The sequence below is a fragment of the Melanerpes formicivorus genome, unplaced genomic scaffold (genome assembly GCF_026170545.1).
Source record: "Melanerpes formicivorus ecotype bairdi unplaced genomic scaffold, bMelFor1.0.p_v2 SCAF_61, whole genome shotgun sequence".
Classification (NCBI taxonomy): domain Eukaryota; kingdom Metazoa; phylum Chordata; class Aves; order Piciformes; family Picidae; genus Melanerpes; species Melanerpes formicivorus.
In genome coordinates, this window is record NW_027142413.1 from 3,364,159 (window position 1) to 3,388,421 (window position 24,263).

The 24,263-nt window shown below is 41.7% G+C and overlaps 2 protein-coding genes across 2 annotated transcripts; one reads left to right on the forward strand and one right to left on the reverse strand.

Annotated features, from left to right (window-relative positions):
- Window positions 1-635: 635 nt before the first annotated feature.
- Window positions 636-9,059, reverse strand: CCT5 (chaperonin containing TCP1 subunit 5). Its single transcript, XM_068162020.1, has 11 exons — window positions 8,904-9,059; window positions 8,097-8,157; window positions 7,839-8,003; window positions 6,296-6,494; window positions 5,360-5,552; window positions 4,466-4,615; window positions 4,027-4,146; window positions 3,434-3,619; window positions 2,412-2,549; window positions 1,872-2,052; window positions 636-921 (listed from the first exon to the last, which is right to left on the reverse strand). Exons 1-11 carry the CDS (start codon window positions 9,006-9,008, stop codon window positions 794-796), a joined length of 1,626 nt encoding a protein of 541 aa, XP_068018121.1. The 5' UTR covers window positions 9,009-9,059; the 3' UTR covers window positions 636-793.
- A 327-nt stretch (window positions 9,060-9,386) lies between these two features.
- On the forward strand, window positions 9,387-15,801 carry ATPSCKMT (ATP synthase c subunit lysine N-methyltransferase). Its single transcript, XM_068162021.1, has 5 exons — window positions 9,387-9,475; window positions 9,821-10,101; window positions 11,363-11,500; window positions 12,629-12,679; window positions 15,277-15,801. Exons 2-5 carry the CDS (start codon window positions 9,826-9,828, stop codon window positions 15,472-15,474), a joined length of 663 nt encoding a protein of 220 aa, XP_068018122.1. The 5' UTR covers window positions 9,387-9,475; window positions 9,821-9,825; the 3' UTR covers window positions 15,475-15,801.
- Window positions 15,802-24,263: the final 8,462 nt, after the last annotated feature.

A 24,263-nucleotide genomic window follows, 5' to 3' on the forward strand; every position in this document is an offset into this window, starting at 1 on the left:
GTAACACAAGTGATGTTGAAAATTTCAGTACTTACTTATCCTTTGAAATGAAAAAAAACAATAAAAATGCCCCAAGCCCACACCACTGCACTTTGTTTCTGGTCAATTCTTGTTTCTTGCTACTAGTAAATTTTACTCTACACTCCCAAAAGTGTATCTGGGACTTAAAAGTTGATGCTTTCAATAGCTGCAGTAATAGAAAGTTTTGGAAAAGTCTCACTCATCTGAATGTGTACACTCCCAAAACATTCTTCCTTGCCCAGAAATCAGGAATGCAGTTAAATGCTGCTACAAAAGAAAAAAAAAAGGAAGCAACTGGAATGAAGAATTACAAGTCCTTTAACTCTTCATACTTGGTAAGATTGAAGTAAGAAATAATTAATGTGAGAACTACTGGATGCTGCAGTGATTTTATGCTTTCTTCACTGAAGAGTGACAGACCTCTCTCTTAAAAAGGAGAATCTGTGGGCTTTGCTCAAAGCAGCCAATGGAGTCAGCTGCAACAGGAATGGTAAAGGACCCATGGTATTTTATTACTGCATTATCAATGTGTTTTTCTATGCATTCAAGAAGCATTTTCCATGAATACTCACATCTCTCTAGGAAAAGATGCAATGACACTTTGGAAACAAATCTTAAAACCACCAGTGCTAAATTGTGTTTTATTTCCAATTATTAGCCATTACAGTATCTGAAACAGAGGGTCCAGAATAAATAGCTGAAGATGAAGCATCAGAACACTATTGTCTTCGCTACTGCTGTGGCTCCCTTAACGTTTCTTGCTTTTCAACCTTCACTCTTCAGATTCTCCAGGCCTACGGATATCATCAATCTTCAGAATCATCCTAACAACCTGAGTTGCCAGAGAAATCTGCTGCTTTTTGCCAATCAAGGTTTCTATAACATTCTGCTGCTTCATATCTGCCAAAAACCAAAGCAGAATTAGATACACTCCTCAAATGCAGATATAACATTCAACCTGAGGTAGTAATTTCCACATCATTTTAAAGTAAGTTTTAAAATTGTTACTCATGTCCACCATAGCTGACAGCTGGTATCAACTAATTTCTACATACTAGTTTTGTCTGGGTTCTCAAAGACCTTGGAACATTAAGAGCCAAACCTTTCCCAACTAAATCTCCCCCAATTGCAGCTTTTTACTTTTCTGCATTGGATTTTTTTAAAGTTTCCATACAGGAATATTAGAAGCAACCTAAGGGAGGGCTGGAGCAACCACTAAAGAAGTTCAAATGCTGTAAAGCACAAACATATCATCAAAGAAGGGTTTTACATCAAAACAACATCTTACATCAGGTTGCAAGATTTACCACCTTCTGATGATGATTTTTTTCCCCTCAAAAAAGAAGAGTGTGAAATGTGTATATCCAGATGAAAATAAAGCATTCATACACTGGTTTCTTAGTCTTCACATGCTTGTTGTATGCTTATGTATGTAAATGTACTAGTGTGATCAACACTTAATTGAAGACATTTCCAACCTTTGGTTTACCTCTTCACAAGCTCTTTCTGAAAACAACTATCAGGCTGCAGTGTAAAACGAATGACAAGAAATGCAATACTTAAACCACAGCCTGCTCTTAACTCACAGTGAGTAGCTTTTTTTGCTGTAGCCCAAATCAACCAACATCTTCAACTAATCTTGCCTCCAAATAGAAGTTTTCAAGCACTTTCCACCTTGCAGACATGCATGCCCCTCCACCTGCATTCCCATTGATCACAACAAGGGCCAAGAGTTTATAAATGAAGTGTTAATTAAAACCAAAAACCCTCAAGGGCCAAAACAGTAGCATTTTGATTTCAAAGAAAGAAAAACCTGTTATGTTCCTTCTACCCCATGCAGCAGCTCTTACCATTTGTTCCTTTCTGCAGACAATCAATACCAAGAGCAGGATTATTTTCCTTCAGTTGCCTAGCCCGCACTTCAGTCATAGTCTGTATCGGATTCATACCACTGTTTTCTGACAGTGCCATGGGGATTACCTCCAGGGCATCTGCAAAAGCTCTCATGGCATACTGTTCCAGAGATGGGCACTAGGGAAAAAGACATTTAAATTCATGCAGTTATAAAGTCCAATGCTAGCAAAAGCAGATTTTCACGTTACATATAATACACTTTTCTTGGGTATATGCATTTCAGTAACTGAACAAACACCTTTGCATGACAGCCACTTGCAAATCAAAACAATTTTGAACTGCTCTTACCATAGAAGTGAAAAGACAACCACTTCCTAGAGAGAAGGGAAGGAACACTTGTAACATTATTTATGGGTGAATGACAGGGAGTTCCGTAATGTGCACGTTCTTGAAGCTCTTCAAGTTTCCTTGGAATCTCTTAAAACAGATTTAGTCCTTATCTCCAGAAGTTAAAGTTGTAACCGTTCCTTTCTTACCTCATCTGCCGCCTCACTGACTGCTAAGGCACAAGAAATCTCAGCTGCACCACCACCATATACAATGCGATTATCACGAACAAGATTCCGGACAACACACAACGCGTCATGAAGAGATCGCTTTGCTTCTTCAATAATCTGGAATTACAAGCCAGCACCTGTGTTACAATACACACAACTGAAGGCTATGAAGATGCATTTCCTAAGACAGAAATGGAAACTGCAAATAAACTGTATGATCTTTCCATGGCTCTGATGCAGCTGTACTGCCACTCCGGTATACTATTTCAAAACAGGAAGTGTTAACACATCCAGTGGCAAAGAATAAAAGAAATTAAAAAATAATGCAGCATTCTTTCTTAAATCTATGAATTGAAACAACAAAATCTTATGTGGTAAGGTTTTCAAACTTGCTCATTTGCAAGACACAAACCACCACTAAAATCATAATGGCAAAAGTACTTTCAGACTGAATGTGTGCCAACCCTCAAATTCAAGATATGCAGAAGGATTTAACAAGTTATGCTAACCTTTAAGGCAGTATTTCTGCCTTCTTAAAGAACTTGTCAGATTAGGGGCTATGTTCTTTTCTTCCTTTTTCACTCAAAGCACAACTTGACCTATACTAAACATAATCTCAACACTAGCAGTACAAGAAAGAACCAGTTTAAGTACACAAGCATTTAAAATTACCTCAATCTGTATATGTGGGTTGGGGCTTTCTTTGTTAAATTGAAATAACTCATTTCAGAAATGCATATATGTCTTTACTAAGAGAAGTGGCTCTCCCATGAGAAAAAACATCCCCTGTTTATATTGTGTATAAGTGAGAAAACCTCTTCATTCAAAAATACAGGATGGGAATCTAATGAGTGACTTTAATGCACACTCATGACAGCCTGCAACCCGCCCCCCATTTGTCTACACCGCAAGGGAAATTCAGACAAGAGTTAATATGCTTTTGAAAGAAACCCTACCTTCTGCAACTTACACAGCAAATGTACATAAATTAAGTATCTCACCATTTTATTTCCTCCTCTAATGAAAATGGTCACAGCTCTGGAATTCTGACACTGTTCAATGACAAGCATTCTGTCCTTTGTTGTTCCAAAGGAAATCTCTCGGACAAGACCTGCGAAACCCAGTTTCTCTGCTGTGAGTTCACAGAAGCGAGGAACAATGCGTCCTCCAGTTGCAATGGCAATTAGCTGAAATGAAAGAACCATCAATTAATTTGAAAATAATTTCTATTATGCTTTTCATAATGTAAAACTAGTGGAAGACAAATGCTTACTCCAAAAGGTTGTCTTCCCATCACTTGAAGTATTTTAGGCAAGAGCTTGTTTCTGCAAACAGTGAAACTGAACCAGAAGCATCCCTTGCCACATAAAACTGAACAAGTAATATGCATACACCCCAACAATAAGCCATAATGCCATTTACTGTGGGTTCTTCCTACAGACTCCAATGATTTTTCACCAATACTTAACCACATTCAGGATTATGCAGTTCTATTCAGAGAAGTTTCACTCTACCAACTCTAACTGGTACAGCATACCAGATAGCGAGTGCTTAACAACTGGTACAAAGTTCACTTTTAGAAGATTTTACTTACTTCTATTTCAGGTCCACCAACCCAACGAACAGCAGGCAGCTCATTCTGAAGCAGCAAGTGATTTGCCTCATCATCAAAACCCCACTGGCAAATAGCAAGGTTTGCACCAGTGTCTTTTATCTGAAAGAAACACACAACATCAATCTTCTGATCAGAAGTAGCCCAGGACTGAAATCCAGTCTCTTTATGGTTTTAATTCTCCTAATTTCTTCAAAACACAGTCTGAAAAAGAACCATCTGGTGTAGACAGAGATCAAAGTATATGTCTAAGCAGGGTGATACTTGTTTCTTGCATAGAACTTTTATTTATAGCCTTACAATCGCTCCAATGTTTTTTCCTATCAAGATTACTCATTTCCAGAAATAAATCAGTGCACTATCCTATGCAGTATAAAGGGCAAGAAAAAACATAGAAAACAGAGATAATCTTAAAGACTACCTGTTTCACCATCTCTTCAAACTTTTCCTTCTCATATTTCTGCAGTGCCTTGTAATCGTCCACAGATGTGACATCAAGCTTATGCTTGGTTTTAGGCTTAGGTGGTTCAAATGGACAGGTAAGGATTGCAATTTTAGCATCTTTAAGCTCCTGTACAATTTAATAAAAAGAAATAAAAAGGTTGGCTTTTGACCTCAGTAACACCTTTTTCTTATACATGCAAAACCTGCAACAACTTTTAACAGTAATGTATCTTTTTAAAGTTTAATGTTAAAAAAACTTCAGTGAAATCATCACTTGCACCATGACCACTGAGAATACTATGTGCTCCCCTTCACTGACAACTATTATGTAAGAATGTAAATCTGATACTTTCCACCAGTTTTCCTTTTCATAAACAGTTGTCACCTACTGGAGAAGGATTTTAGAATAGTGAAAATTTTAAATTGCCTGCATCTTTCTTAAGTACAACACACAAAGACTTGAAGACCTTATCTAAACAAATAGAAGGACAGCTTCTCTCATGTCCTGAACAGGACAATATGGTAACTCGCAAAGCTTAAGAAGCATTTCTTCATACTGAGTTCCATTAAACGTATTAGACACTATAGATAAGTATTTCTGTACTACTCACTTAGCTGGCCAGCAACATTCCTCCAATCATTTATCAATTTCTAAGATTGGTGGAAATTCTAACTTTGTCTCTTCCAACATGAAGACTTGAATGCTCCCTTCCCTTTCTCTACTGATATATGGGTTGAAAACAAGGCCAAAATAAAACACTGTTAAAATACCCTAGAAATAGCCTAAAATACCCTACCCTACAGTAGTTGAAGTCAGCTATGCAACCTTATTTGAGCCATTACATGAGATGAACACAGGCACTTCACTTACTTTAGGCATCTGTGGATGACTGAAATCTTTATCCACAATGACTCCTTTAACCAGCTGTGTATCTTCCAGTCTGCCTCCCACCTTGCCTTGTACTTTGATCAGCTCAAAATCAACATCTTTACGTTCCATATCTGCTACTGTCAGTACAGCATTTACAGCAATTTCTGCCATTTGTCGGTGACAACGGTTAACTCTAGGTTTTAAAAACATGCAATAAAGTTGCATTACATTTCCATTAAGTTGAAATTAAAAAAAGATTCTATCAGAGAGAAAAAAAATCTCACTTATAGTTAACAAATTGTGCACGCTCCATCAAGTAAGGGGATGGATCCTGCTTTTCAGAGAAATAAGAGATACTAAATATGGTAGAAAACAGAACCAATGGTTTGTCTAAGTTTTTGTGACCATCATCTGAAGATACAGATTTGAAATAAGAGCAGAGTATTAGCTAAGAAACATTCAAGTCACAGAAGCCATTGTTAATGACAGCTGTGCACAATGTCCAATTTCCATACTACTCAAGGAATCTGTAATGAATAATGAACTTATGGGATTAGCCTACAAAAATTGTCTTTAGGAAAAAACCAGCCCCCAAACAAACCTTCAGAATATAACACCGTTACTTTTAAAAGGTTTGCATCACTCCTGGATTTTGCTAGGGTGCAGAAATCTGGAACAGGTCAAAATGAAGTTGACTTTGCAGCTGTTTAGCTTTATGAAATGGATCATTTATAGAAAAAGGATTCACTTTTTTCATCCTGAGACAAATCCATTGAGAAATTTGCCGAACGTCAAGCATAGAAGAGCCTTCAGCAGATGTTCTAATTATGCAAAAACTTTAATAGTCCTTCCAAACACCCATAACAATTTCCCATTTCAAATCAAAGTGGGTTTTAAGGGAAACATAAATATTCATCTGAAGTTTTAGTGACTTACACTTTAGAACCTAGTGTCGTCTTTGCTGTCTGGATCAGAGGTTCAATGTTCTGCGGATCAACTGGAAAGCTGTCACTGATTTTGTCTAGATGCTCTATAGCAATGCGGGCTGCCTGCTCATAACCATCTGCTATTCTGATGGGGTGAATACCACGGTCTAGCAATTGCTCAGCCTGTTCCAGTAATGCTCCAGCCAGAACTATAAAACATGATTTTGAAATAACAATTAATCTTCCAGAAACGAAAGCAACATTTTTCACACATCATCAGAAGACTAAAAAAGCATGCCTTTGCATTTTTTGGTATGTTTTAAAGTTTGAAAAATCAAGACAAAAGAGAAAATCAAGGTGGGACAGGTGGAAGAAAAGGACACTGAAACATTCTGAAAGTATAAAGAGGACTTTCACCACCAACTTAAAACATAACTGCATTTAGCAAAGACACAAAAGCATCTTTCTGATTAAAAGACTGGAGACCAGTGACAAGAGGCATTCCTCAGGGATTTGTACTGTTTAGCATCTGTCAGTGAGATGGACAGTGGCATCCAGTGCACCATCAGCAAGTTTGGTGATGACACCAAGCTGCATAGCACTGTACTTGGGGGAATGGATGCCATCCAGAAGCATCTCAGGCTTGAGAAGTGACAACTGCAAGGTCTTGCATCTGGGTTGGGTCAATCCCAGTCAAAAATAGAGGCTAGATGCAGGATGGGGTGAGAAAGCAGCTCTGGAAAAAGAAACTTGGGTGTAGTGATTGATGAGAAGCTCAACATGAGCCAGCAGTGCATTCCTGCAGCCCAGAAGGCAAATTGTATCCCAGGCTGCATCAAGAGAAGCATGGCCAGCATGTCAAGAGAAGTGATTCTGCTCCTTTGCTCTGCTCTTCTGAGACCCCCCACCTCAAACACTGCAGCCAGTTCTGATGTGTCCATCATAAGGAGGACACAGAGCTGTTGAAGAGTCCACAGGAGGGCCACAAAGATGATCTGAAGGCTGGAACACCTCTGCTATGAGGATTGGCTGAGGGAGCTGAGGATGCTCAGGGGCAGGGGACTTCTGAGATGCCTTCCAATACATGAATGGATCCTACAGGAAGTCTGGAAAGGGATTTTCATATTGGTGTCTAGCGACAGGACAAGAGGGAATGATTTTAAGCTGAGGGAAAGTAGATTTAGGCTAGATCTTAGGAAGATCCAGTACAAAGGTGGTGGGACTCTGGAACAGACTGCCCAGGGAGGTGGTAGATGCCTCCTCCCTGGAGGTATTCAAGGCCAGGCTGGATGAGGCCTTGAGCAGCAGAATCTAGTTGAGAGGTGTCACTGCCCATGACAGCAAGGTTGGAGTAGATGATCTCTAAGGTCCCTTCCAACCTAAGTCATTCTATGATCCTAGCAGAACAACTGACAAGAATGCTGAAGCAGTAAATACTCTAAATGCCTGCTACAGAAAAGCTGCAGTTACCCTGCACAACATTTCTTCAAGTATCTTAAGAAGATTTATTTTGAAGCTGGAAAAGTGAAGTTAAATTTAAAATCTTTTATTACCAACAACTCCAGTAGTTCCATCACCAATCTCATCATCCTGAGATTTAGCCAGCTCCACCATAAGTTTGGCTATCTGGTGATCCACATCCATCATATTCAGGATAGTAGCACCATCATTTGTCACAGTCACCTCACCATCTTTGTCCACCATCATTTTATCCAAGCCTAAAAAAAATATAGCCAAAGCATGAAGGAAAAATCTAGAAAACCACCCCAAAAATTACCGTGCAAGAACTGTTACAATTATTTCATGATTACCATTGGGCCCAAGGGATGTTCTCAGAGTGCTTGCTACAGCCTTTGCTGCCATTATGTGAGACTGCAAAGAAGAAACAAATTCAATCATTATCATGCATCCCAAAATCATAGCATTAACCTAAGCAAAACACACAAATACTGTAAATCAACAGAGAATAGTCACGTGTGACAGCAGCAGAAGAAAATAATCAGTGAATGCCTATTAATTTTATGCAGAAACATTCCCCGTGCCTTTTCTTGCACAGCTTAAGCATGCAAAAGCAGAGTAGCTAAAATGACTGCCTGGAAATTTAGAGGAGGAAAGCAACAGCAGCGTTTAACTATAAAAGGAAAAGCCAGCAGCTTTATTCCGCTCTTCCATCAGCTTTTAAATCGCACCCATTGCACAAAACTGCCTACTCAGCCTGCGCAGCTTTTCTTAAGAACAACGACCGTGTTTCAGGCAGGGCGAGGTTATCTATGGGCAGGGGCTGCAGGAAGGCTCCCTGCCTGCGGCGACCCAGAGCCACAGGGAGGGGCGCGCTGCACCCACAAGGCGAGACGACCCCAAAGCTACGCGAATCAGTGGCAGAAACTCTACCGACCTTGCGCTACGGGTGGCGAATTCCCAGACCCGGGGGCGATGCTCTGTCCCTCCAGCTTCCCCGCACAGGGCAAGCGCAAGACCATCTCGTCCAAAGAGGCTCCCATCCTCCCGCCAAGGCCTAACAGCGCCGGCTCCCCACCCCTAAAAGCGGCATGGCGCGGCGCGGCCCGCACGGCGAGGGCTCATTGACGGATTAGCGGCCCCAGCGGCTGCTCGCTCACCTTAAGCGCCTCGAGACCCATGAGGCGCGTTTTGCGCTCCTGGTCTTTGAGGATGAGGAAGGGGCGCCCATACTCATCGAACGCCAAAGTCCCCATGGCCGACATGATGGCGACTGCTACCGCTCCCGCTGCGCCCGCACCTCGCACGGACAGACGCCGGATGCCGCCGTGACGCAGCACGCTCACCCGCGCGGCGCTACGCCGGCGCAGTTCGCAGCCGCGCGACGTGTCTCCCGGGTGGGACGTGTATGGCGCCTCCAGCGGAGTGTTCTGGAAGCATCCGGTACAGCAGGAGCCGCGCGGGGATGCGGAAGGGGGGCTGTTGCAGCGGGTAGGGTGTGGGCGGGAGCGTGGTAGTGACAGGCTGCAAAGGGTGACCTGAAAGACACAGCGGGTGGGTGTTCGCCGCTTCTCTGCGCAGGGCTTTCAGAAACACTTCTGTCTCCCCCGCGTAGCGCGGTGGTGTTCTCCCTTGTAAATACTACCAGCTCAGAGGAGCTCCCTGTTAGCTCTGAGCGAGCTCGCCGTGGGCCATCGGAGGGTGGCTGACCGATCGGCTGCCTCGCAGCTGGGTGCGTTGTGCTCTGGAGGAAGAACAACGGTTGCTCGGGGACATTGCCTTGGGGGGGGCTCCTTTGCGTTCCGTGGCGGCAGGGGCTGGACCTGCGCCGTCCTGGGGCGGCTGGGGCGCGCTGCCGGCCGGGCGGGGAGAGCTGCGGGCTCCAGCAGAAACTTCCTCAGGAAAGGTCAGCTGGGGCTTCAGTCTCTCAAAATCAGTAGTAGTAACACTTCCCCGAGAAAGCAGCTAAAAGCATGTAAGGGCTTTCCTGGTGTGCTGTGTCTGATATTCTAGACTGCCTTACCTTCGGTATGTAATAAGGCTATTAGAGAAAGTACTCTGTAATGTCTGCCCCCAGGTGTGATGTTTAAAGCACCAGCGAACGAGGACCACGCAGCAGGGCCCCAAGAAGACTGCGGGAGCAGCTCCAGGAGGAGTTGGGGTCTGCTGGTCACGGCTGGTGTCGGTGGGACCTTGTTGGCACTCTATGCTGTGGTTATCCCTTTCGTGACCCCAGCTTTGAGGAAAGTGTGCCTGCCCTTCGTTCCTGCAACTTCCTCTCAGATCCAGAACGTGCTGAAAATGTTAGAAAACAGAAGTGGCTTGCTAGTTGACATTGGCAGTGGGGATGGCCGTATTGTAAGTTGTGGATGTCACCTTTTTGTATCACCTCTTAAAGAAGTCCCAAACGCTCTAGCAGAGGCAGCTTGTGTTTTTCTCATGTTTCTTGTCTTGTATTTGGCATCTCGTGGTTTTGTTTCGATCTTCATGAAAAGGCTCAAAGCTGAGAGAGCTTTACATTCAGTTTAGATGACTACAGTCTTAATCTGCAGCTTGGCACAGTGGTGTACGAAATAATAACTTCATGCGGTTACCTGGAGGGAATCGCACTGCAGTGCAGCCCAAGTGCTGGTACTGTGATTGCCAAGGAGCTGTGGTTCAACATAGATTTATAGCTGCAGCATGTGAGGCTGTGAGATTAAATAGCACTGTGATTTTTGAGTCTACAATTCTATGCATATGGTATGAAGGTGACAGTAAAAAGAGAATGAGGAATAATCAGTGCATAACAAAAGTAAAAATCCTGGTATAGTTCTCACATCTTTGTGCAGTGCTTGCTGCCTCACTACAAAATCAGTGTGGTTAAATGGAATACCTGCCAAGAGACATGGTGAGAATCACCAAAGCCAAAGTGATAACTGTGCTTCCAGGATGTTGGCTGAATTCTCAGGGTCATGAGGGTGTAGTGGAGACCAGTGTGGGATTTTTGTAGTTGTGATGTCTTGTATACTATTTCATAATCATCTGCTTCATGGCAATGTTAGCAATAGGATGGCACACTATATAGGTTTTTGATGGAAACAAGTAAGTTGTTGAATGCTACTGTAGTCTGTGTTTCTTGTAAATGATTGTTCGTCCACACAAAAAAATGTGTGAAGATTGCTTAGAAGGAGCTGTGCCCCAATCGGAAAACAGAAAAGCCTGTAAGTACAAGAGAATTTCAGTTTCTGATGCCCTCTCTGCTTGGCATTCCTGTCGTTGACCCTCATCTGAGGCATTTGACTAAGTATGGCATATTTATTTATATTTATATATATATGTGTGTGTATGTATGTGTGCATATGTAGGTGCCTAACTGAAGCCTGAAGACCATTTGGAGAGCCAGGTGGCTAAATGTGAATGCTCGGTGTTGCCTGAATGCATTTGTCCTGAAAAAAAGTCAAGCTTCTGTTTAGATGCTTTAAAAATGTTACCATATACTCAGGTGTAAGTGGTGGATAAGTATGACCATGGTAAAAATGTCAGATGCTGATTTATATTGTAAATAAAACTATGTGCACCCTTTTAGATGAATACACTTTTTCTGTTTCTAAATAAAGATGAATTTTCTTCCTTGTAGGTGATAGCAGCTGCAAAAAAGGGATTCAAAGCTGTTGGTTATGAATTAAATCCCTGGCTAGTTTGGTACTCCAGATACCGTGCCTGGAGAGATGGGGTACATCAGAACACCAAATTTTACATTTCAGACTTATGGAAGGTAGGTGAGGAAGTATGCAAGAATAAATCTGGGATGTTTGAGTGATTTCCATAATTTGGAAGTACTTACTTGAAAGACCCAGAATCCTGACTGGCCACAAGGTGCTGTCTGGGGCTTTGAGTAAAGGACTTCATCCCATAGAAACCAGACTCTACTGGTTTTGTGCTTTGTTGATGTGCTGTCCTTTTTCAGAGCAGGCTTCTCAAGCACACTATGTAGTGATTGTGTTTAGTGAATGATGCAGGGTGCTGTAATGCCAGGTTTCACTCGGAGCTGATTTTGTGGAGTCAGCAAAAAGATTCTTGCTTATGTGTAAGATCTCAGTCTGATGTGGCATTTCATTAGATGTGTTCTTCAGTATCTGTGCAATGTGTTACCTGCTTTTGAGTGTGTATTTAAGGTAACTTACATACACATGGAGATTTTTCTTACAATTTTCAGTCATTTGAGCCACAATTGCTTCTCTAATGGGAGACGCTGTTTTGGTGTCATATTTATGTAGGTCTTTCACCTGCTATTCCTGTGGGGGTTTTGTCTGGTTTTTTTGTTGTTTTGATTTTAATTGTTTGTGCATTTTTGTTTGGCTGGTTTTGAGAATGGCATTTTGTAATGTGTATAGTGGGTACCAGGAATTCTGGGGAAAAGTGTGAATGTACTGTTTTTGTCATTGTGCAGTGAGGACCATAGGAAAACTTCATGGCACTAACTGGAAGAATTCAGGCATTGGAATGCCTGACAAGTTTTTATAGATATTTAACATTTAATAAAAGGGGGGACAAACTTAAAGCATACATCATTTTAACATATACAGGAGTTGTGGAAAACCAGCCATGAGTAAAACTGTGGAGGTGTGTATAGACACAATACATTCTGTGCTACTGGAGTTGCTGCCGTCTTCTTGGCCAGGCAATAGAACTTACTTTTTTAATTTTTCCTGTTTGGCAATATAAATTTGTCTTTGTGTGGAAATTTCTGTGATGAAAAGTTGGTACTGGATCTCTTTCCTTATTTTTGGTCTAATTTGCTGTTGAAAAGAGTGCAGCTAGAGGGATTATTGGGGGAATAATGTTGAAAACGACAGATATAAATGCAATTTTCATTAAGGCTTGTTCTCAAATTTTGTTTTAGGTTTCTTTTTCCTGCTACACAAATGTTGTTGTTTTTGGGGTACCTCAGATGGTAAGTTTACTATTTTTCCATTGTTTAATTGTTTTAATGCCAAGGCATTCAGTGTTAGTACATTCAGCTGCAAAATGAACCAACCTGCAGAATGCCAAAAGTAGTTAATATCAACGTTATTGTTGCTTATAGAATCATAGAGTGGTTTGGGTTTGAATGTCCATGATAAAGCCTGGTGAAATTTGTTACAGTATGCAGGGTGGAGCACTGAAAATATACATGTTTTTTTGCAAAGTATTTTCTCTCCATTATTAGTTCAGAACCAAAATGAAAACTGCTATGCTGCGGTTGCTTGGAGGGAAGGTGATACGTTGGTTCTTTGAAATTTCAGTTTTTCATACTGAAAAATCAGAGGCACCAGATGCATTAGGAAATTGTCTACAGTGTTAGAGGAGAGTATTGAACTTTGCTTATGTTCTTCTCCAAAAATGGGATCACCTCAAACAGGCCTGAAGCTGATGTATTGAAATGAATCCTCACAGTTTAACATAAGCAAGGCATTAGGAAGGGAAGCAAATACTTCAAATATAATAGTTACAGTACCAGTCCACACAAGTTCTTGGCCTTTTATGAAGGCATTGCAGCCTATGTTCATTGTGTTCCTGGGGAAAATGTGTTTTTGAAATGTGGTATAGAAATTGAGTTGCATAGTAATTGCTTTAGTGATGCTTGATAAATGCAGTCAGACTTTACATTCACTTTGGCTTTTGGCTTGATGTAGTTTTCTTTTTATCTTTTTACTAGACAAGTGGGGAAAAAAATCTTAAATAATCTTGGTATTTTGATTTGTTGTTAGAATTGTGTGTATAGGTTGAATGCATATGGATGAATGAAACAGAAGTATCCTATAATAAATTATTCTGTATTGTTTCTTTCTCAACTAAGGCCAGTGTGGGATGAAATGAGTGAAGGGCTTTAGGTGATTCTATACCATAAAACATACCCTGGCAATATTTCTGTAGCACTAACAGGAAGGTGCAACAAGAAGCATAATAAAGCTTCCCTATTCTTTCCTTTTTATTTAACAGGACTGGAATTTAAATACCTACTTCTGATTCAAATTGTAACTCTCATTGGAAACTGAAGTGAAAATGCTTTTATTTTGATTCCATTCCCCCCTATTTTGTAGGCGGTGAGAACAAATGTTACTTGTGCTACAGATGCTGCTAGGGTTGGATGTTACCTCCTGTCTAATGGGGAGGGAGCAATACAAATACTTGAGTTAATTCAGTAAACCTGAAATAAACAAATACTCTGGCAAAAAGTGAGCAAACTTAGCAGAAACGCTGGCTTAACTTTAAATGTAATAGTATAAAGTAGGATAAATTAGCAACAGCTATGGTAGAAGTGTAGCTCTAGGGCTTGGAATAACTTCAGTAAATGTGAGAGGAAGTTCTTTCAGTGACTGTACTGTCATGAACGTGGCAGATAGAGGCATACGAACTGCTGTGTTCCCTGAGCATTCATTTGCTCGTGATTCCTTTAAATTTACTTTGGAAGTTGTGAGTGGTTAGCCTCCTGAACAATTCAACTGTTTTCCTAGACACTTACGTGTATTTTCTCCTTTTTACTGAGGGTAATACATCTCTCTAGCTTTTAATAATTCTGGCCTAATTTGGTGCTGTCACACAGTACTTTTATTACATACCCAAGAGTAGTCTGCAGAGCTTGGATTTATTGATCTTCAGGGAAGTCTAAGACCTCTCTGTTCTTGCAAGTATCTGGGGAGAAGTGTGGGTTAAGTCTTCTCTAGACTGAACAACCCCAACTCGCTCATATGCTCCTTGTGAATCACGTGCTCCACCCCCTTCATGATCAGCCCTTCTCGGGACACACTCCATAACCTCAGTGTTCTTTCTGTAGTGAGGGGCCCGGAACAGAACACAAATACTCAAGGTGAGGCCTCACCAATACTGAGTACAGGGGGATGATCACCTCTCTGTCCCTGCTGGCTACACTGTTTCCTGATACCTAGGTACTCTGCTGACTCATGTTCAGTCTACTATCCACCAGTACACCCAGGTCCCTCTCCCAAGTTGCAGCTTTCCAACCACACATCTCCAAGTCTAGCTTACCATGGGGTGGTTGTGACCCAGGTGCAGGACCTGCCTCTTGGCCTTATGTAGCTCACTTCATACAATTAGCCTTGGCCCATTGGTCTAACCTGTCCAGATCATCTAGCTTGACCCCCTTGCCAGAGAGCAATCATCTAGGGCAGACCACACAGGAATGCATTCAGGCAGGTTCTGAAAGTCTCCAGAGAAGAAGACTCCAGAACCTTTCTGGGCAGCCTGTTCCAGTGCTCTATCACCCTCCCAGTAAAGAAGTTTCTCTTCATGTTGAAGTGGAACTTCCTGTGTTCCAGCTTAAACCTGTTGTACCTGGACTAGAAATGATGAGAGGCTTTGGCCATTTTCTAGTTTTACATGTTCTTTGTCAAAGCATTAAAGCCAAAACCTGTATCAGGAATACTTTGCTAATTTTTTTCTCCAGAAATTCTTCAAACTTTAGACTTCCCTTAAGCACTTGAATTAGATTCTAAAACTGACATTTCTGTCCTTTACTGCTTCTGAAAGCTTTTTATTGTTGCTCAACAGATGCCACAGTTGGAGAAGAAGCTGGAAGAAGAACTCGAGTATAGTGCCAGAATCATTGCCTGTCGTTTCCCTTTCCCTTCCTGGATCCCAGATCATACTGCTGGAGAGGGAATAGACACTGTGTGGGCCTATGATTTGAAACACTATAAAGGATGTGAAACAGAAAGCTTGGAAATTACACCAGAGACGGAATCCTGAACATCTAATTTTGTTTAGTATTGGAGGTTTGGCTTTGACTTCACCTGTTGGAGATGAGATTAATGTGAATAGAGCCCCAAAAAGACAGAGATACATGTTCACTGAAATGACTGTAGTATACTGGCTATCTGAAAGTACACAAAGGTTCTTGAGAAGTGTGGTTCAATGGCTTAATGAATTAGCAACAACTACTAGAAAGTTTTATAGAAGCAGAACATTTTGATACAGCAAATGGGATAAACCATGGTTCACTACTGGTAAAGGGAATGCATTTTAATGGGATTGTATATTAAAGGTAAATTAAAATGGTCAGATTGGTGAACTCAATACATGTGTTCTTTCTGAGTCTACATAGCATTTGTTGGTGGTGTTGGAAGTGGTCAAAGGAGCTGTGATTTCCAGTGTATTGGGTTTGGCTGAGCTGGAGTTAATTCTCCTCAGAGCATCTTTATAGTGCTGTGTTTTGCAGTGCTGCAGCTGAATGCTGATAGCACACCAGTATTTGGACTACTGCTGAACAAGCACCCAGGCTGTGCTTTTCCAACATTTCCCTGCCCCAAGAGTATACTGAAGGGGTGAGCAAGATCTCGGGAGGGGACGCGGCCAGGCCAGTTGACCCAAACCAGCCAAAGAGGTATTCTATGCCATATGACTTCAGGCAGAAGAAGGTGAAAGAAGGAAGTGTGGAGATACTCGTCCATGGCATCTGTCTTCCAGAGCAACTGCTACGTGTGTCAGAATCCTGCTTCCTGGGAGTGACCAAAGATTGTCTGCTGATGGGAAGCAGAGAGTAACATCTCTCTTTGCTTTTGCTTCTGCACAGTCTTTGCTGGTGCTTAGCATTATTAAATTGCTTCTACCTTATTACTGGCCTTTTGTTATATTTTCCCCTCTGCCCTGTCCATCTAAGAATGGAAGTGATAAAGTGGCTTTGGTGGGCATTTGGCCCCCAGCCAGGACCAGAACCCCACACCCAGATTGTCTTCATTATGTATGCCAAGTGGGTATCATGCTGCATATATCAAATTGATGCAGATTGAATATCATCATGATAGAGTCATTTAGGTTGGAAAAAATCCTCAAGACTGAGTCCAACTGATAACCTAACAGTGCCAAATCCCCCACTAAATCATGTCCCTATGCACTGCATTTACACATCTTTATAGTACAACTTGAGGCAGTTTCCTCCTGCCCTCTTGCTTGTTACCTGGGAGAAGAGACCAACACTGATCTCTACAACTTCCTCTTAGGCAGTTGTAGAGAGCAATAATGTCTTGCCTCAGCCTCCTTTAGGCTAAACCTCAGTTCCCTTAACCACTCATTGGACTTACTCTTTAGATGCTTCACCAGTGTTTTTAGCCTTCTTTGGACCTACTCCAGCATCTCAATGTTTGTAGTGAAAATTCCAGAAGTCAATATAGTATTGCCATGTGGCCTCCCCTATGCTGAGTACAGGGGCATGATCACTTTAGTCTTTCTGGTTGCACTATTTCTGACACAGGCCAGTTTGCCCATGTGGGCACGCTGCTAATGCATATTCAGCCAGCTGTTAACAAATAACCCCCAGCTACTTCTATGCAGGGCAGCTTTCCAGACACTGCCACAAGCCTTGTTACATGGAGTTGTTGTGAACCAAGCGTATGGTGGGTCCATGCCAATCTCATGAGGTTCAACAAGGCCAAGTGCAAGGTGTTGCAGCTGCATCAGGGCAATCACAAGCATACGTATAGGCTGGGTGGAGAATGGTTTGAGTAGTTGATGATAAACTTGAGCTGGTAATGTGCACTTGCAGTCCAGAAGGCCAGCTGTATCCTGGGCTGCATCAAAAGAAGCATGACTAGCAGGTTGAGGGAGGTGATTTTGCCCCTCTGCTCTCATGAGACCTCACCTGTAGTACTGCATCCAGTTCTGGGGCACCAACACAAGAACGACATCAGACAGTTGTGCTGGGTCCAGAGGAGGGCCACAGAGATGATCCGCAGGCTGGAGCACTTCCCTTATGAGGAAAGGCTGTGGGAATTGGGGTGTTTGAGCCTGAGAAAGGGGATGCTCTGGGGAGATTTTGTAGCAGCCTTTCAGTATCTGAGATAGGCCTGTGGGAAAGTTGGGGAGGGACTCTTTACAAGGGCTTGTAGTGATAGGATGAGGGGGGAATGGATTTAAACTGGAAGAGGATAGATTTAGACTGGATATTAGGAAGAAGTTCTTTAAAGGCGGGGAGTCAGTGACAGGTTGCCCAGGGAAGTTGTGGATGCCTCCTCTCTGGAGGTGTTCAAGGCCAGGTTGGACAGGGCCTTATGCAACCTGCCCCATGGCAGGGTGGTTGGAACTAGATGATCTTTGAGCTCCTTTCCAACCGAAACCATTCTATGATTCTGTGAAATATTTGTTGAAGAGTGAGAGAATTAATGATGTGATGGCCTGAGTTTTAGGAGCACTAAGAGCTGCCCTTAAGGCAAGGAGAGATTTATGAATGCTTTTAAAGTAAAGCAGAGGGTTATTTCATGCTCTGGCCATTTGCCTTTGTGGACCTAGACTCAGACAGTGGTCTGAAGGTTTGTAATCCCTTATTACATAGAGAAATATGCTGTATTTCCTACTTACATGGTTGAAGTGTGAAATTGAAAGCAATAGCTTCTAATTTACACAGAGAGATCAGGAAAGCATTTTCTTGTCATGTTGTCTCAATTTTTTTATCACTTGCTATGTTCATGTGATAGTTTACAAGATTAAATGCTTAACTGTGACTTTGGTTATCGCTGTGTGGATTATTATATTGACACGCTTCCAATTCCAAGGGTAATGTATTATGATTTCATTGATGTGCTGTGCTACTTCAGAGTACAAATTTGCTTCTTTTGAAAACCAGGAAAGCCTTAGAGAACTGATTTAATGAAATTACAGTGTAGATCTGAAGCTAATAGAAGGAAACCTTCAAGCTACACATGCTGGTCAATACCAATTATTCAGATATGCGGAAAAACCTATAGTTTCACAGTATCACAGTATCACAGTATCACCCAGGTTGGAAAGGACCTCGAGGATCATCGAGTCCAACCTGACACCGCAGACCCCATGACTAGACCATGGCACCAAGTGCCACGTCCAATCTCCCCTTGAACGCCTCCAGGGTCGATGACTCAACCACCTCCCTGGGCAACCCGTTCCAATGCCGAATGACTCGCTCGGTGAAGAACTTCCTCCTCACCTCGAGTCTGAACCTCCCCTGGCGCAGCTTGAGACTGTGTCCCCTTGTTCTGGTGCTGGTTGCCTGGGAGAAGAGGCCAACTCCCTCCTGGCTACAACCACCCTTCAGGTAGTTGTAGAGGGCAATAAGGTCACCCCTGAGCCTCCTCTTCTCCAGGCTAAACAATCCCAGCTCCCTCAGCCTCTCCTCATAGGGCTTGTGTTCAAGGCCTCTCACCAGCCTTGTTGCCCTTTGTTTAGATCTTCTAGTAGAATCACTTGCCTTCCAGGTGAGCTACTTGTTTTATTCTTTCCATGTCCTGCCATGTCTTTGCAAAAAAGTTGCTGTATTGCTGAATGAGTAATATTTTCCTAAAACACTGTAGAATTTGTTCTGCTTGAAAATAGTACAGGTTGGAGGTCTCCAGGAGTTAGATTTGTTTTTTATTGAGAAACTTGATGACCTCAGAGGCTTTGTGATGCAAGATGAATTGTACCAATGCAGTGTCTTGAGTGCTACAGTTCTAATTGTATAGTTTTCTGTTTTGCATAAATTTGGTTTCCAGAGAAGAGGGATATGGCTACCAGACAGACATATGATATGCAGGTTGCTCAGTATACTTCACAGTCACTACTGCTACCCAGCAGCATCAGCTAAGCTTGGCTAGGTTTGTGAAACATACATGTATTTTATGAGCTTTAGACATTTCTGCATTACTCGGTGTATTGAAGTTCTTAACTTGTCCTCTGGTCTGATTATATGCTGCCACTTAATCTAATACTGCAGCAAAGAACCTAATACGCTGTCTCTGAGCTACTATTTATTTCTGACTCACGAGTTGCAGCCGGTTAAAAGGGTACAGGATCAAGTTTAAAATAAGGTACCACATTTTACAAGGCAATTGTAAGAATATGGTCTGTGGAAAAAAGTTCCCAAGCCCAGGCTTTGGAAGAGAGTTATACATTTAGTGAAGGGCACAGCTCAGGAGATAACAGAGATCTTCTGAATGCTGTGTATTGTTTTTAAGACTTGAGCTTTGCTTTTCTAATGCGTGTGTTCTTTAAAAATGTTTACCACAATAACACCATGCTAAGATCTACAGAGGAAATAAGCAAAAGTAGCCTTTCGTTTATCTCTTACATTTTGAGCTATGGAAGGAAAGGAGAAAGGGAATCTTATGACCCAGACAGGGCAGTTTGATTATTTGAAAAGCAGTTGGTTAGACTTGCAGGTTAGCTGTGCATATTTCTCAATGGACAGGAGCGTCCGTGCTATGAGCGCATAGAAGTGCGTTCAGGTTTGATACCATTGCGCTTGAATGAACACTAATTATTGATACATCACCTCATACTTCTGCAGTATCAATTTTCATGATGGTTTACAAATATTGAAGCATTTATTCAAGAAAGCACGTGAAACCCTCAAATTCATGATTGAAGAGGGTAAACTAAGACCAGATTCAATGGCAGTAAATTCTGCTGTCTTTTGCTAGGTTAGCAGTTCTCTAGCTTTACAATGTTGCCCCAACTTGTTTTGCAGAAGAAACTTCTAGAAGGCTTCTTGAGTTCTTGATAAGACAGCATGACATCTATGTTTAACTTAAAATCACCATTGAGTGATATAACTGCAGAATTCATATTTTCAGTGTTTTTCTTTGTACAATAAACTTTCTATTCATCCATGTGTGCTTTAATGAGCAAGACCTATACATGGTCTTCATTCTTTTACTGATTTCTTCCTTTTATGTCAGTGTTTATTGTATTTTTTCATATTCTCTTCTTACAATTTGACCTCCTAAATTCATCAGATCTTTTAATTTCCTATATTTTTTCCATAAACTAGTTTCTTTTTTCTTCTCCCCCCAAACCTCCTTGGCAGAAAATCTAAATATGTGAAGCAATGTCCTGATTTTTTTGCTCTAACGTTTTTAACATGTATTTAACTAACCTCCTTGATTTATTTTGCAGTCTGTATGCTGACATAGCATGACTTTTGTTTCCAGTAAATGAAAGAAAAACACATCCACCTGTATGGTATTTGGACTGGAAAATAGCCTTGGTCTACAAGAATCCAGACTATTAGTCATTTTAAGTACTTTATTTGACATTTTTTATTACATTTCATCGCTTTGAAAATGAACACAGGCCTTTTATCCATTCAGTAGTTCTTTAGATTTGGGTTATTTGTTCAGGTGGGACTTTTGCTGATTTCTTTTTCTTAGTATAATATTGGGGTTTCTGTTAGAGGCTTTGTTTGAAATGTTGGACTGATGTTTTTCCTGCAAATTGCTGTGTAGTCCTTGAAGAATTACTGTAATACAATCCAGTGAACTGCTAGCATTGGTAAAAATGAAGTGAAAGCTGCTTACCAGCAAATGTGCAGGGATATTTCAGCCTATGGTGTATGTGATGGTTTTTAAAAATAAAGTAGGTTTTGAAGACTCATATAAAGATTGTGGCATAAAGTTCTGAGGTGAGCAGAGCTCTTTGCAAGGTCAGAAGCAGTAAATGAATGGCTTTCAACCTGAGGTTTGTGGGTGCCTTCTGAGGAATCCATAAGAAGTAATTTGAACTCCAGATCTACTATCAAAAGGTTTATATTTGCTATCTATAGTTGTGTCCCTCTATTGGAAAATTTTAATGTGTCTGGAACCATCATTTGAGAATCCCTGATCTAAAAATACGTGTTTGTGTAAGACATCAGCTAAGTGGATGAGTTTATTAAAGTGAAGAGGCTTTTTTCTGCTTTCCTTTGTGGCTTGTGTGGACTGGTGAGCACTGAACCTCTGCAGTATGCAAATCTATGAGCCTCTGTATCTCTTCTCATAAGTGTGTAACTTCATAGTTCTCTCTGTGAGAGCAGCCACATGGTTTTACACATTTCTGTTATGTTCCAATAATTCTTGCTTTTTAGCTAATCTGTGATGCATCAAGTTTAAGGTCCTCATTGCCTTTTAGTTTTTTAGGAACTGCTCAAACATTTCAGAACACCTGATCAACTGCCACTGAAGCATATCTAAAAAGCTGAGGGGCCCTATGAAACTCCTTAATACTGTAATGTCTGCAGCTGTCCATGCCAGAACTCTTGATTCAGATGAGCAGAAGTGTGCCTACCTCTTGTGGATGCTCTTGATTCTTGACTGAAAATTGAAGTGTGAGGAAAGGACACAAAATGTGTGATGAGAATTCTAGGATCAGCATAAAGTCCTGGGAGAGAAAATTTTGAGTGATTTGGGATATGGCCAAAATCTAAGGGGCCTTATCTCTCACTGTTGCTTTAACCTCTAAGGTTTGTTGCTACCATTTCCCACCCCCCCCTAGGATAATATAGCTCTTCTTGAAAGTATCCTTATTTTTTGTGTTTGTTGGTTTGTTGGTTTTCATTTTGTTGCTGTTATTTTTTTCAGGCATTTCCGAGTGTACACAAATAAAAATGTTTCATATGTCCAAATGTACTATTCTCTAAATTGTCTACAGAGACCCTCATCATCTCATCATCTGTGTTACGTATATTTTATTGCTGCTTCCTTCTCCCCCCTGCCCCCCCTCCCCACCCCAGGACATGCAGAACCAAAATTTGTAATTTGGCTTCCTTTAGTGTAAATAAGCTGTGTGGGTGTGATCAATACTAAAGAAGTTTATTTGCAAACACAAATCTCACAAAGATTTAGAGCAGGGATGGGACAAATAATGGTCATGATGTGAAAATACTGATATTATATAGTCACAGGGATGGCAGAATCTCCTGATTTTGAGGTACTTGTAATTTTAGTTACCTGTCTGGTGTGTCAAGCAAAACCAGGGAAGGAAAGACTGGTAACAAAGCAGCCCTGTTGTGTGGTATGTTGAAAGAAATGTATTTTCTCACACTACCAACTAGTAGAGGCTGCCTTCTTGTTTAGATTGTTATGTACTGTTTCTGTTATTAATTTTAACAAACATCTGAAGGGTGGCTGTCACGAAGACTAGTCTCTTGACAGTGGTGCTAGTCTCTTTTGAGTGGTGTCCTGTGACAGAATAAGGGGCAGTGGACACAAACTGTATCACAGGGAGTTCCATCTAAACATGAGGAAAAAAACTTCTCTACTTCTTTAGTCTAAGGGTGACAGAGCACTCTAAGCAGGCTGCCCAGAGTGTTTGTGGAGTCTCCTTCTCTATAGACTGTCAGGATCTGCCTGGATGCGCACACAGTTCACAAGTGTGTTACAAGGTTAATTACACATGCTACATGTTTACCTGGACCATCAGGACCCCAGGAAATATCCAGGTTTGCACATAACAGGTGCCTAGCCCCTTGTCTGGGTTAGGGCATGTTTTGGGGTTTGTCCCTTCAGGACAATGTGCCAAACTCCACCTTCACTGTATGTAAGAGTGAAGGTTCCTGCACATCATCTGCTGGGTTTGAAGGGCTGCAGGCACTGGCACTGGCAGTTCCAGCTGTTGTTTTCCCAATTGTGCTTGCATGCTCTCCTAATCAGCCTTGCCATCAGGACTCCCTCCTGCCAGTTTCTTACCTCAGAACACCATATTCTGCTTACACAGTTGAAAATATTCATGGCTCAACATGAGCCACCAGTGTGCACTTGCCGCCCAGAAAGCCAATCACATCCTGGGCTGCATCAAGAGATGCATAGCCAGCAGGTTGACGGAGGTGATTCTCCCCGTCTAATCCACTCTGGTGAGACCCCACTTGGACTACTGCGTCCAGTTCTGGAGCCCCTATTACAGGAAGGGTCTGGACATGCTGGAGTGTGTCCAGAGAAGGACCACAAGAATGATTAGAGGGCTGGAGCACCTCTCCTATGAGGACAGACCGAGAGAGTTGGGACTATTCAGTCTGGAGAAGAGAAGGCTCCAAGGAGATCTTATTGTGGCCTTCCAGTATCTTAAGGGGGCTTACAAGAAAGCTGGTGAGGGACTTTTTAGGGTGTCAGGTAATGATAGGACTAGGGGAATGGAACAAAAATAGAAATGGGCTGTTAGGAGGAAATTCTTCACGATGAGGATGATGAGACACTGGAACAGGTTGCCCAGGGAGGTAGTAGAAGCTCCATCCCTGGAGGTTTTTAAGGCCAGGCTGGATGTGGCCCTGAGCAACCTGCTCTAGTGTGAGATGTCCCTGCCGATGGCAGGGGGGTTCGGAACTAGATGACCCAACAGACCATCTCCCAATCAATCTATTCTAACACCTGCCATTTTAACCTGCCCTAATGAGGATCTGGAAGTTTGTCCTGTTCATTGAGACTTGGTGTTCAGGCCTTGTTTTTATAAGACATTAGTTTCTTGGGTGTATCAAGAGGTAGTGATAAAGCCCAGCCCAGTACTTGCTTTGAGTTAGATTTTTAGGCTTCTCATCAGTTTGAGCCATTTAGGGTGTTACTGTTCTTTCTGGGGGTAACAAAAACAATTAAAAAATTAAGTTTTTCTTATCTAAATTGTGTTCTGTGAAAGATTTGAATTCTTAACCTCTCTTTTGTTTAGCTGTTTCTTTGTGTGTTCATGTGTGTGTTTGTCCATGTTTTTACACTTTTGGCTATATTCCTTGCATTCCTTTTCCTCATGATAACCAGATAGGTTGAGTCTATTGTTTGAAAATCTGACCA